The sequence below is a fragment of the Merops nubicus genome, unplaced genomic scaffold, assembly GCF_000691845.1.
Source record: "Merops nubicus isolate BGI_N331 unplaced genomic scaffold, ASM69184v1 scaffold2514, whole genome shotgun sequence".
Classification (NCBI taxonomy): Eukaryota; Metazoa; Chordata; class Aves; order Coraciiformes; family Meropidae; genus Merops; species Merops nubicus.
In genome coordinates this window covers 76,430-90,421 of record NW_008603422.1, presented here as the reverse complement: position 1 = coordinate 90,421, position 13,992 = coordinate 76,430, and the positions used below count along the sequence as shown (strand labels likewise).

General features: G+C 36.4%; 1 protein-coding gene across 1 annotated transcript in view; it reads left to right on the top strand.

Moving 5' to 3' along the window:
• The window catches only part of LOC103771341 (regulating synaptic membrane exocytosis protein 1-like), a gene marked incomplete at its 5' end in the record, with an annotated part of 130,017 nt that overhangs the window by 47,979 nt on the left and 68,046 nt on the right, over nt 1-13,992 (top strand). Inside the window, one exon of the mRNA XM_008938634.1 lies at nt 6,413-6,525. Within this exon, the coding sequence (XP_008936882.1) occupies nt 6,413-6,525 (113 nt within the window). The remainder of the gene's footprint in view (nt 1-6,412; nt 6,526-13,992) is intronic.

The following is a 13,992-nucleotide window of genomic DNA, read 5'->3' as shown; positions in this document are numbered from 1 at the left end:
ATCCTTGAGTTTGATCAAGAATGTCCTTTTAGAAATGTATTTTCACTTAATGACTGCAAGAAATGGAAAATTATTCCTGTGCTTAACAACCTGACCTTTTAAATGTACATCTTACTACTTACCTGATTTTACCTAACTTCATAGTTGCTGGGCATTACTCTACCTGTAGCTGCTAAACTGAAGAGCCTTCTATTGTTAGAAATCTCTCACATATAAATAATTATGTACCCAAATCAAGCCACATATGTCCATTATTTTTAATAATTTCCTAAATCAAGACCTTCAATAATAATAATTTTCTTCAAGACCACATCCTGGATTTCGTACAATTCTCATGATTTCTTCTTTATGAGTCTTTTTCATGAATGATATATTTGGAATGATAGTCTTCCAAAAGTATAAAAATCCATTGACCTTAGATAAATTATCTTGCAGTTTCTATGTTTAGTTTGGATGGCTTAAAACTCCCTATCTCTGTATGGCACTTAAGAATTTGTTGTTCTTTTTGTAAGCATAAAGGCTTATCTTCGTATACCTTGGCAAAATTTATGCTCTCCTTTCGTGCTTTATTATTACCTAGACTGCAGCAAGTCTCCACTTCAGAGATAGTGGTATTTTGCTGGAGATATATATGCAGCGTGTATAACAGCTCACTTTGGGGTATAAGGTGGTTTTCCTTGGAATTTGGTGATGGTTAAACTGCTACACAGGAGATAATTTCAGTGCTAAAACAATTCTAATCCCTTTTTTCAAATATATGGGTGGATTCTTTTTAGATCATATTTATTATTAAGATTCACAGCTTTCCAGTCTGCAGAACGCAGGGTCTCTTTGATCATTGTAATATGAAAGAGAAGGATGCCTAAACAGTTAAGCTCAAGAGTAAAAATTAGGCCTACAAAGGCAGCTATAGCATTTTTACTGTTCCTTGCTAGTTCAGTGTTGCTGCCTGTAGTACAGTCCTTATTTAAATGAGCCCACCTATGTTTCATACATTAGGCTATCTATCAGCTTGATAGATAGATGTTTATAGCATCGTGCCATTTAAGAAATTTTGCAAATAATACAGAGTTTGGTCCCCTCTCAAACCTTAAATACAATACTTTAAAATGTTAAAATTACTTTTACAGTGGTCACTACTCTTAGTGCAGCTTTTGTAGCTCTCAGATTTTCATAGGACTGGTCTGTTGTTGATACCAATGCAGGTTGAATTTATTTTGAAGTCACATTTCATGCATTATCAGATTCACATTCTGAGAATAACAGAAATATGTCCTATGATGCTTTCTATCTACTAAAGTGTTTTTTTAAAAAAAAAACTGTCTGCCCTACTATATTTAATCTATCAGTGTAGTATATTGCTTATGGTTCTGTTACTGAACAGGTAGGATTCCTAATTATGTTCTGCATAACTGAGAAGGTGTCTCATATTCTGAACAGGTAGGATTCTAGCCAAATCTAACTTCTCTGTCAATTAAACTGCAGATGGGGGTTGAAATGTGCCCATACTAGTTTTCTGAGGACAGAAATAAATATGAGGACTGCAGCTAGTTAATGCTATCAGATGTAATTCTATACCATAGTGCTGGCATAATAAAAGAAGTATGACTAGTACATAAATTCTTAGTAAACAGATAATGTCTCAGAAAAAAAAAAATTGAGAAATTACCATCTCCTTTAAGGAAAAAAACAACTTTTAGCCCGCCTCAATTGTCTTTGAGGATAGATTGAAGGATGAAAATGTGATTTGTAGCTGTTTTAGTTAGTTTATTCCCTACCTCCTTTAAGTAGTGTATTATGGACTTGCATGTTTTAGGTGGTTGAAGAATAGCATTTATTTTATAGCCTGTCAATAAAAAAAACCAGCACTTTCATTATGAGATGGAAACATGTGCCAAGAACTGCCTGTAATGTTAATCAAAACTTCTTTTATCACAAGAAATACAAGTTTTTTAAGTACTTTATGAATAAAAAAGACCCTCTGCCATTATGTGAATATGTTAAATTGTTCTATATCATGATCACCTTTACAAAGATTAGAAATCCAGATATTTAGTTGTGCTTCCAGCATGTAGCATATTTAGAATCCTGTAAGTTCTGTTATGAATTACAGTACAGGGTGCACAATCTTCACAAGGATGTTTCGTGAATGACTTGTGAGGAAGAGACCCAGGAGGAGCTGATGGACCGGCTAGCCTATGGGATGGGAGATGGTCTTGATCTTTGTAGACCATGTCTTCTTCCTTTGAATCGCATTCACAGTGGAAGCCAGATGGGACTTAGCAGTGAGTTGAATCATAAACTAAGTAATATGTAAGGGAACTTTTGTTTGTTTTGACAGAAGACTGTTCAGAACTACACTGAGTAGCTAATTCTTGGTAGTTTGGTGGGTTGACCTAAGCCAACGATTAAGCATCCCATCATCAGCTCACTTACTCAACTCTCCATGGTGTGAGAGAATTGAAACAGCAATAGTAACTAAAAACTCATGGGCCAAGATCAAGACAGTTTAATAAACGAAGGGGAAAAAAAATGGCAAAAAAAACCCCAAACAAACCTTAACCCCACCATCAAGTGATGCAAAGGCAATCCCTCACCACCTCTGACCAGCAAGCCAAAGCCCAGCCATTCTCTGAGCAATATCTACCTTGGAAAGACTACTCCCCATTTTATTGCTGAGGATGATGCTACATGGTATGGAACATCCATTTGGTCACTTGGGTCAGCTGTCCCAGCTGTTTCCCCTCCCAGTCTTCAGCCTACTTGCTGTGGGCTGGCAGCATGAGAAATAGAGAAGACCTTGGTGCTGTGCAAGCACTGCTCAGCAAGAGCCAAAACATCAGTGTGTTATCAACGGTGTTTTAGTCACACATCTAAAATTCAGCTCCATACAGGCTCCTGCAAAGAAAACTACCTCCATCCCAGCCAGACCCAGTGTACCTGGGCTTACAAGAGTCAGACTGGTTTATAAATATGTTAATGGAATTGAAGTATAACATTTTGATTCCATTTGTATGTGTGTCTTTTCTCTTCTGCATGGCTTTATTGTTACGTACATTGTTGTTGGACAACCTTCGCACGGTTTAGTAGTGGTAAAAGTTTTAACTCTAAACTTGTACCCCTTATCTAAGCAGTCTGCTCAATGAGTTCTCTCCTTTCAGTTACTTCTTGTACTGATTGATCTCACATCTGAATCAGCAGCTCTTGAAGAGATGCGAGTTATTGCTCTTTGAAGTGTAACTTTCAACACCAAAAAGAGTAACGTGGCAGCACAACCGATATTGATGGTACTTGCACCACTAGTTTGGGCCACTTGCAGTAAATCTCCATATTTTGAATTCTAGAGCGTCTAGAATTTAAAGGTCTTGGGATCACAGTGCTTCAATCTGTGAATTACTGTACAGTCTTACCTCTCAAGACCTCTGGGAAAAGCACTTTGCAAATACTGATGTCCTAAAAGAAAGTAGATCCATATTTTTCTAAGAAGCAGATTAAATTCTTGAAGTATTGTTTATGTCAAATTTTCATTACCTGTGGTAACCAGCTGTGTTCCAAGAAAGTAGTGTGGTCCTATGGTCGTGTTACCTATGGTTGTTACAGCTTTTGCTAATGTGCTTTTGCTCCTGTGTTAGATTTTTCCTCCTTCTTGTGATTAGCATGGAAAGAGTATACCAGATTACTTACCAGGCAGAGGAAATTTTCTGTCACACAATAGAACTAGGTATAACATACACTCAGATGTACACAGTAAACAAAGCTGGAAAGAACACGTGTATTTTCTAGAGCAGGCTTACATTTCACACAGTTGCTTGCTTAAAAATACATCAACAGCTAATTGGTGCCAAGTTACATTTTACTCCATAAACAACCCCAAATATCTCCATTACAGAATTTAGATTTTCTTCACAGTCCTCATTAATAGTTCTCATTTTATATAATGATATCTAATAATAAAACCCAGAATATAAATGTGTTGTTAAAGTTAAGGATTTAAACATAACAGAAATCAAGATTTACAGAGTTAAGGTTGAATATTTACCCAACCTTGACTACAGTAATTTTCATGTATACTCACTAAAATAGCATCTGCTTCCTTAATAGAATATTCTTTTTTGGGTATCATCAGTAACAGAGCAACATTATATTATATAAATTATTTAATATAATGTACAGTTGACATAATGAAACACCAAAAGTCACACAACGAAAGGGTTATTTCTGAGTAACTGTAATCTGTGCACTATACACACATAGGGCTAAATTTTTAAAGGGGTCTCAATTTTCCCTCTGATTATATATCCTCAGTCCATTTCATGCATGTATGATAGGATTAAGATACCTGAGCTTTTTAACTTCAGTAACATTGGTACATCTTAATCCTTTCATATCTGTCCTTAAAATAAGAGGCCATCTTTAAAAATTTCACCTAAAGTGCTCAATTTTGCCTTCAGATACCTCCATGCAACTTCCATTGAAGTAATTGGAGCTGTGCCTGCATATCTGATGGTGGAACTGGACTCATTGCAATTAAGGTACACATTTACCAACATAATTAGTCATCTGGAATAAGCTCTGGGTCCAGTGTGACATATGCAGAATTTCCTACATTGGACCCTCTGCGTGTGGGAAATTGAAAATTATGATGATAACTTTATTTCAAACCTTAAATTTGTAGCCGTAGCAGAATTTTAATGTAATTTGCTGTATTTAGTTTTCAATTTTTAATTAAGAAATGTGGAAGGAGGACATGAAACCAACATGTTTTTCCACAATTATGTCTTTGTATGTTTTTTTCATACCTAACCAGCACACAGACATTCCATCATTCCATCACACAAGCAAATTACGGATGGTACTTGCATGCACAATCGTGATTTGTGCAGTAGTGCACAGTTTGAACTAGTATCCTGAGTGTACTGCCTTCATTATTTTATTTGTTTTGCTTGGGTGAGGGGCATGGGCACTTTGTGCTTGCCAAGCAGACAAAAAAAAAAAAAAAAAGTTTAAAGATTCCCACAGTTAACAGCATAAAACCCAAATAAAAGAACTTTGGTACCTCTTAATTAACAGTACAGATCTTTAAACTACATGACAGAATGTTTATTTTCCACCAATTTTAAATTTTCTGTGTTTTCTGATTGAAAATTGATTCCATGCAGCTTTTACATTGATATCTCTCTCCTGCCACTGGTATTGGGAGGGGCTGTTTACAAAATCTTGACTTTTAAAATGGTTAATTTTGTTGAGAGCTATATAAATCCATGGTTGACCCAAAACAAGATGAGTAAAAGTAAAATGCCAGTCTTAAATTTGTGACCACACAAAAAATTCTAGCTAAAAGAAGTTGTTCTGGGAAGTTATGACCTGTTAAAACACATTGAACATTGCGAGTACCCTTGTGATTTAGAACAGTTACTCATGAATATACGGGTCTAGTTCTGGAACTGTTACAAAATGCCAGTTTTAAGGTATTAGTTTTGTTGCTGTTCCTTTCAATTTATAGTGCTACAAAGTTCAAGAATGGCAGAATATGTAGTTTCCTCTTAAAATTATCCACTACTCAAAGGTTATCATATTTTAAAGAAGCCTTAGCCCAGGAGCTTTCACACCATGCTTTCTCTTAGTGTAAGATCCTCTTCCCGTGGCAAGCACAACCACCAATATTAGTTGCCATAACTTGTTCAAGTTGAAGAAGATGTTCTTTGTAGGACCACAAATTCTTGAAGGCTTAAGATTAAGTTTCTTCTTTTTCTTAACAAATGCTGTCCCACAGAAGATGAAAACACAAAAACAAATCTCTTTGAAATAGCAATGAACACTAGAGAGCAAAGTAGCGCTTTTAAAGGACTTTTTGCAAAAAACCCCAGATTTACTAGAAAATCACTGTATTTTTGACTCTGACTGGCTGAATGGAGAAGTTATTCCTCTCAAATAATTTTTAGCTATGGTAAGCAGTTCTGTTTTAAGATAGTAGTAGGACCTAATGACTTTAAAAATAAATTTTAATACCTGTTTAATGCATTAATTCTTCGAATGCTACTGTAATGTTTTCTACATTTAAGCAAATATATGGTTAGATCATCATGGATTTATGTCCCCTGCATCCAGAATACTTAATGGGTTTATAATTCAGTTTATAATTCACTCTTCATATCTGTTGCATCAGCTTGATTATGTGTAAGAAATTGGGATGTCTTCCCATTTTCAGGTAAAGACACTCACAATGGAAGCGGCTGATTTCTTGACATTAGTGTTCCTTTGTTCTGTGTTTACAGCCTGCTTGTTCTACATGTTTGTACATTTCCTTGTTTCGTTGGGATGGAAATAAGCTAAAGTTGTTGCTAAACCATTTGTTTTTCAAAAAAAAAAGTTTTCAGTATTTTTAATTGATTTTCATTGTGTGTTTTTGCAGCAAGCTTAGTAGTGGAGGAGCGAACGAGACAGATGAAAATGAAAGTGCACCGTTATAATCAGACATCAGGGTCTGGTTCTAGCCAAGAACATGAGCGTGAGCAATATACCAAGGTAAAGTCAGTAGTATTGAAATGATAATTTGGCTTGAAAATTGAAGGCATAAATCTGTTTATTTAAATTATTATATAACCCTCAAGAACACTGTTATAAAGCCTGACAGAAGTGTCTTCAAGTCATAATTTTGTAGCATCGTTTTTGCCCCCATCTGGTGTGCATTAGACTTTGTCTTTGATGAATGAATCTGCAAATACCAGAACACTTCAAAACTAATTCATGAAAGAAGGATCCTTCAAAAGCTGTTAAACAAAGCCATGTTACCTCTAGCTTAGGAGTTTAGTTTAGTCCCTGGCCTGCAAATCCCTGGCGGCTGGAAAAGCGGGCCATGGAAATATCATGGTATGTTTGCCCTGCACTTTTGTTCTTCTTTGGGCCCTTGCTGTTGTCTGACATGTAGAGAGCTGGGCAGAATAGATCCAATCCCATGTAGTTGTTCTCATATTTGTATAATTTTTTTGGCATCCTAATGCCACAGATAAAGCATTTCCTTCCTTGAAGTACACACTGATTACTTTGATCTCCTCCTTTTCTAACAAAAGCTTAAAGACTTCCTCTGATAATTAAGTGTACATGAAATTACATTAATGAGGTTATATAGAGGGACCTTTTCTTTCTTGATAAATCTAAAACGATGCCTCATAACCATCTTAAGTCTAAAACTGCAGGCTTCTGAACAAACTGCTGGAAATGTCTCACATGTCTTCACTGACACTTCCAAAACAAGTTCTGATGGGCTGGAGCTGAACTTTCTGCCAAAAATGTTTTGCCTTGTGACACCTAATGAAGGGGAACATTTGCAGAAGTCAGGAGGGGAAGTGTTTAGTTAGATTCTGTGCTTCCTTTTAGAAGTGCAGCACTCTGTTGGTGTAGGCAAAGTAAAGGGCAGAGACAAAACCTGAGATACCTCAATTGTGAGGAATCCATTTCTGCAATTCTAACAGTGCCATTGAGAGTTATGTGCTTTCAATAAGTTACCACAGGACAGCAGTGTGAATGTAAAAGTTCACTGTAAAAATTTCTAAAACACACATAGCAACTGTGTGCATTAAAAGTAAGGTCTCAGAATAACAGTAGTTGGAAGAAAATCACAGTTTTTATTAATTTAGAATTCAGTGCTTAGAGTCACATTTAAAGACTTTCTTCACATCAGTAAGAACTAAGTGCTTGTATTTTTATTTGTGCGTTTTAAAAGAGACAAACTTTCCATTTGGGAGCTGGAGCCATGCTTTAAAACAACAAACATTGTCAAGCTCTCGACATCTGTGGATGTGAGAATGCTCCTGCTGCTTATTACTGTAGTGCAGGCATCAGATTTTTATCTCCATGCCCTTCCAGGGTCACTTTCCTGTGTTTCATAGGATTGATGCATGCTCCTGGAGGCTCAGGTTAAAATAATGTGTAAGTGAGGTCCTTAGGAATGTGTAAATAGGCAATTGGGCATCTAACTTGTAATATCTAACAAGTTTGCAAGATTAGTTCCAGATCTTGTTACAATTAAATATGAGACAACATTAATAAGGATGCTTCCTTTGAGACCACCTCACTGTGAACATAGACCTTAAATGAAACAGTTCTTAAAGGGAAGGAAAAAATAAGAGAAAACAAGGATTTAGGTCCTCCATTGCCAAACTGTGGGATATCAGCACTACTAAAAATACCCCAACAACTGGGATGGGGGTTTCCAATGATATCATCTGTCAGAAGGCAGAATTTGTATAATAATTATAATAGCTTGTTTGATATTGGATTTGCTGTTACCTTCACAAAAGTCAACTCAGGACAAAAGGGTGAGATGCAGTCTGTCTCTGGTACTTCCTAACTAGTTAACATGTTAAAAAAAATACTAAAAATGGGTTTGATAAAATTTGCAGAAGAGAAGGGTAATGTGTACTCTCAGGACTTTGGCCAGGATGACCAAACATACACCTTTGTTCATAATCAGAGGCCAGTTTTCTGATTTGCATTAACTGTGCTTACAGATTCATTCAAATGTTGTTCATGTTTTTTCATTATGAAACATACCTTCTAATCCTGACTCTCTTTTAATTTTTATCATAAACATTATTTTTACTCCTCAATATATTTTGGTTATTGAGTTAATGTAGATCAAGTATTTAAATAGTGGAAAACACTGACCAGCAATATTACAAATTTATCTTATCCTCTAGTACCTAGAGTTTTCTAGTATCATCTTTAGTTTTTAAATATATGACTCTTGAAAACTGGTTTATATGGAATATTTGTAAAATATGACCCCAAGTTTGAGAAAGTTAAGTCTCTGTAAAAGTTGTTTTTGAGTACACGGTGTTCTCACAGACACATACTCCTTTCCATGCTAAAACAGTAGTAAGGAGAATTCATTAGTTGTCTTGGACTCTAAATCTAAAAATCTTTAACTTTTTATGTATTCTCAACAGTAGTTGAAACAGTAGTAGTCCTACATAGGACGGTCCAAGCTATAATAAATTATGTGCTGAGAACCAATTATATTAGCACATTCTAACACTCTGTGCTACATTCAGTAGTGTTGTTTGCTTCGTATCACTGTGGTGATAGGCATCACTTTAAAAATGTTACTAAGGCAAACCTTGTGCTACTGTCTTTACCCATAAAAGAAGAAAATAAATCAGATAGATGAACATCTAGACAGCATTAATGAAAATATAGTAAGTCATATCAAGTGGTGGAATAAAGCTGATGACTGAGACCTTTAAGGACTTAACACCTACTTTCTGCTGCCAAAATCTGTGAAAAATCTTTGAAAGCTGCAGGAGCAAGAATTACCTTAAATAAAAAAGAAAAAAAATTCAGTGGTCTAGTAGACATTTTGGGATAGTGAGAAAGAAATACTAAAAGCCTACTAAAGAAGCAGAAGTTGCAAGCAGAGTTTGTCCCTCTTTAACAGATATGTTTCTTTCTTCCCCAAGTAGCAGTGTTTGCCCAGTGCTTCAAAAAATAACTACTTATATATCTATTAGAGAAATTATACTGTGCTGCACACTGAGAAAATATTCCCTTCTGCTTTGCAGAGCAATCAGCTCACATGGATTTGATTCTTCCACTATCTTAGCGTTTGTTTTATTACATATAAAATTCTCTAAACCTTTCAACCGTTTTCCTTCAGTATGGACTGAATCTCCTTTGCAGTAGTTAATTGTGTCTACGCAAAATTAGTTCCTTAAATTTAAATAAGCTTTATGTTGAAACAAGCCTTTTTATTAGAGGTATTGTGACATGACCTTTGCCATTTCCAGTCCATTTCTGATGCACTTCTTCCACTTTTGCAATTTCTGCCACTCCGTTTCTCAGTCTCTGTGAGCAAGCACTATGTTTTCAAGCCTGAGGCATGCAAGTTAGTGTGTAAACATTTTTAAACATCTGTGTTTTAAACATCCATTAATGAATTTTGACAAGGTCACTGCTCTACAACATTTCTGTAGGTCTTGATGGCTGTTCCTTTGTAGTTGTTTTGAGATCTTCATAGAGCTCACATCATTATTTCCTTCAGTTCCAGTGGCAAGACTCCATAATTTACATGAAACAAATTCTAAAAAGCTAACTGGGAAAAAAAAACCAACCAAACAAAAAACAAAGACACAACAACACAACAAACAACCCACCCAAAACAAAACAACAAACCTTCTGTGGACTGGGCAAAAGAATTTAAAGAAGAGGTTTAAATATCTGCCTTCTTTCCTCCATATTGGTAAGGCCGTAGTGGCTAGTATGCATATACCTGGGATGTTTCAGTGTTGGAGAAAATCAAAATACTTTTATAATATAATTCTGGATTTGCGAAGATATAACTTACAGTATCTATTAATTAGGCTCTTAATTCAAAATACACTAAATTATTTGTTCCAGATGCCATACACAGAACACAATCACCGTGCTGCAGCTTTACAGAGAATGTACAACACAGTTTTTTGAAGGTCTGTTTGTTCAAGAGAGTTACTGATCAGAGCACTGATGTGCTTAAAAGACATCAGTTTATCTTTAGATGCACTCCTGACTCAGTTAACACTGTGAGTGATTGGAAAGTGTTTAGCATAGAAGTGTAATCATGGCTTTAGTTCAGTGGCACTCTGAATTTAACTTGATAGTTAATGTCTGCAAAGAAGAGCTGGATGGGAGACTCAGGATGATAGGAGGCTGATGCTATTAAGTCTTATGGGAGGCTGGGCAAGACACTTAGGGCTGTGTATAAAGAAGGCTCTTGGACATTTATGTGGTGAGTGTCTTCTTTTTATTCGCTTTCATCCACCTTGAAAACAATATTTACTATATATCATATTGATGATATGACAGTCACTCCAGGATTGGTAGGATTTCACAGTGAGGTCCACTCATTCAACTTGTGGGCTGCACGAGTTCCTGTGGTTTTCCCACGATTTGACTTGCTCCTTTTTGCTGTGCCGTGTTAGGAACTTGAGTGGTGTTCACAATAGAGTTGGATACAATTATGGGAAGAGTTGCTCCTAAGACACAGGCACAGATGCTCATAGGAGTCAGAAATGAGGCTTGGACGCACTAAGGTGCCGACTGCTGTGTCGTGAACCCTGGTGGCATTTGGAGGAACCCTGTGTGTGCAGCCCTAAAACTCAGGGTGCCTTGTGCATGATTGAGCATCTCCTGACCAAATTCCTCTTTTGAGTAAGGTGCTTCAGAAGGCAGCTGCGATCTCAAGACACGCATAAGCTCATGGATGAATCTAGCCCCTAACGTTTCTGGTCTGGATTTCTATTTCCTCATTTTAATTTCCTCATTTTAATCCCCATTTAATTTTCTTCTTTAATTTCCTCATTTTAAGCACTTAATGAGGCACATATTTTCAGATGTTAGTCACCTGAGGCTTTTTTGTAGTCAAAGGAGGGGATAGCCCTTCAATTTTCAAAGCTCTGAACTATTGTATTCTCCATGGGTTTGGGAATTAAATCTAGAAATATAAATACTTCATCATATGGAAGATAATATAATTAGAATGTACTATTACATTACTTTTAAAATGTGCCTTATCAATAAAACTGCTAACATTGTTAGTCATCGAGGAACTGTAAAAGTATTCATGAAGTACACTCCTTTGGTTTATGTCTGTGCTTTTTCCACTGATGTTGACACGTCTGCAGTTCATCATACCCCTATTTTTCTCCTTTTTCTGGAGTAGAAACAGCAGCAACTCCACATGTGGTAAAGTGAACAGAGGAACTGCATTGCAGCTGTTTATGTATCAGATAGTCTTGTCAAAAAAACTTTATCTTTGTAACGTGGAAGCAGACAGTGCAGCTACTTAGGGTGTTTGAAGCTAGCTGCTATTAATGGTTAAGAAACCAGACCTATTCTTTAGTAATTGCTCTCAAAGTTGCTGCAAACTTCAGCAACTCTCCTAATGTGATAAATAGTGCAACTTGGAATAGAAATGCTAAATAAGCTTTAACTCTGTAAGATAGTGTTGAAAGACAACTGATTGCACTGAAATTCACTTCATTTTGAGGCTTCAAAATGATACTTAAATATAACATGACAGGAAAATTTGTTAAAAATACAGGCAGTTATGAAGAGCAGTAGTTTTCTAGATGAGCAGGACTGTATCATATTACTTTTGAGCCTAGTTGCAAATCTGCCAGCATTACTTTAATGCAGATACCAAGCAAGTGGATCTTAGCCCATGACATTTTTCTTCCAAATCATAAGTTCAAGTGTATTGCAACAGTACAATATTCTTCTTTTAATGATCATTGCTTTGTGGAAAAGTACCATTTACTTCCTGAGGGGAAAAAAAGATTAACTTAAGAATTGCTTTTTTTTTTGTTCATCTGTTAGCTTAGATTACTGATGATCAGACTATACTAAAAAAAGGTGGGTAGGGAATAAGTAGGAAAAGTTGTATGCCTCCTGTAGTGGACAGTGAATTCAGTAGAAACAGCAGCTATAGGAAGGAACAGCTAAATCCAGAAGTAGTAAAATGGAAAGCTGTAGCACTCAGCATTAACTTTCAGCATCACCACTTTTTGTGCTAATCTTTATTTCTGTGAAGGGAAGAGGTTTCAGTTTCTGGGGAATCACAGCCCTGGCATACAGTATAAAGGGGCAGTAAAAGCTCAACCATCCCATTAAAATCTCATTTACTGCCTCATGCTTTACGCAGTAGCTCTGTTATTGGAATACCAAGGCAAGGAGAAGATGTGGACTCAGTTTTTTTTTCTTCATCTCCCATCTCACCATAAAATTCGCTGTTTACCAACATATGAAACACTGGCTGTTAAGCCAGTCTGGTATTTACAGAACAATTCCCTTTAGCACAAACTGCTGGACTATAAAGAGCAGACAGCGAAGATACCTACATAGCCCCTGCTTACAAGGGTTGATACCAGGGCTGAAGACCCTGCAGCAATAAATGTTTTCATATTGATACTGAACAGTCATTCAATGAGGCTGAGTCCCTGAACAGATAATGAGACACAATCTGGGACTTCTGACTTCTCTCCCAGTATCCTACCCAGTAAGCTGGACAACCATGCTTTCTTTCTCCTCCTCATCTTTTCCATCCCATGTAGGTATGCCATGAAAGGTGAGGCAGATTCAGTATGAGTGAAACAGAGGGTTGTCTGCTGCCCCACATGATATACATAGTCCACTGTGTTCAACTTTATTATTTTGCTGTTGAACAATAAATTGTTAAAAAGCCAGATTCATGTGTGACTTGGGACAAAGGGCAGCAGCCTATGGGAGAGTTCAGATTGTACCAGCCTTCTCCAGCAGCACATCATGCTTCCTCAGGGACCACATGAACCACCTTCTGCCGTTCCAGAATTGCTGTATGCGCTCTCAAACCAAGAGACATAAAGTGAATGTGGACTTTTTGGTGAGGAAGAAAAGTACCTAGAGAACATAATGACGGAGGGGGGATGTCAGGTTGTCTTTAACAAACACAAATACCATGGAGATAGTTCTGAGACACTCTGTTACCATGCATTAAAAAAAAAAAAAGTTTTTGAGAGAGATTACATGGTTATGTTTTAAACAAAGTATTCTTAAAACCTCATCTGTGAAGGAATAATTTCTAGATATTCTTCAAATATTTAGGAAGGGTGAAATCCCTGTTTCACTGAAATCAGCAGAAGTTTTATTATTTAACAGGATCATAATTTCTTTCTCAGATTGCAGTTCTACTTAGTTCAGTGGAAAGCCAGAGCATCTGTATGATCAGATGCTTTCCATATTTTTAGATGCCTCATTTTGGGAAAGCTTAAAAGATCCATTAGGAGTTCTGCGGGAATTTTGCGCAGGAGTGAGGCAGTTTAACTTAACCTGGAAGACATTAACCGTTCAGTTTTCCAGCTTCTGAATGTGTAAGTTTAGACTAAGTAAAAGTAAAAGCTTTTATTGTTGCTTTGAAATTTTTTTAGAGTTAAGAAAAATATGTCAGCTAAAGAAATTTAATTGTTCATCATTATGAAACAG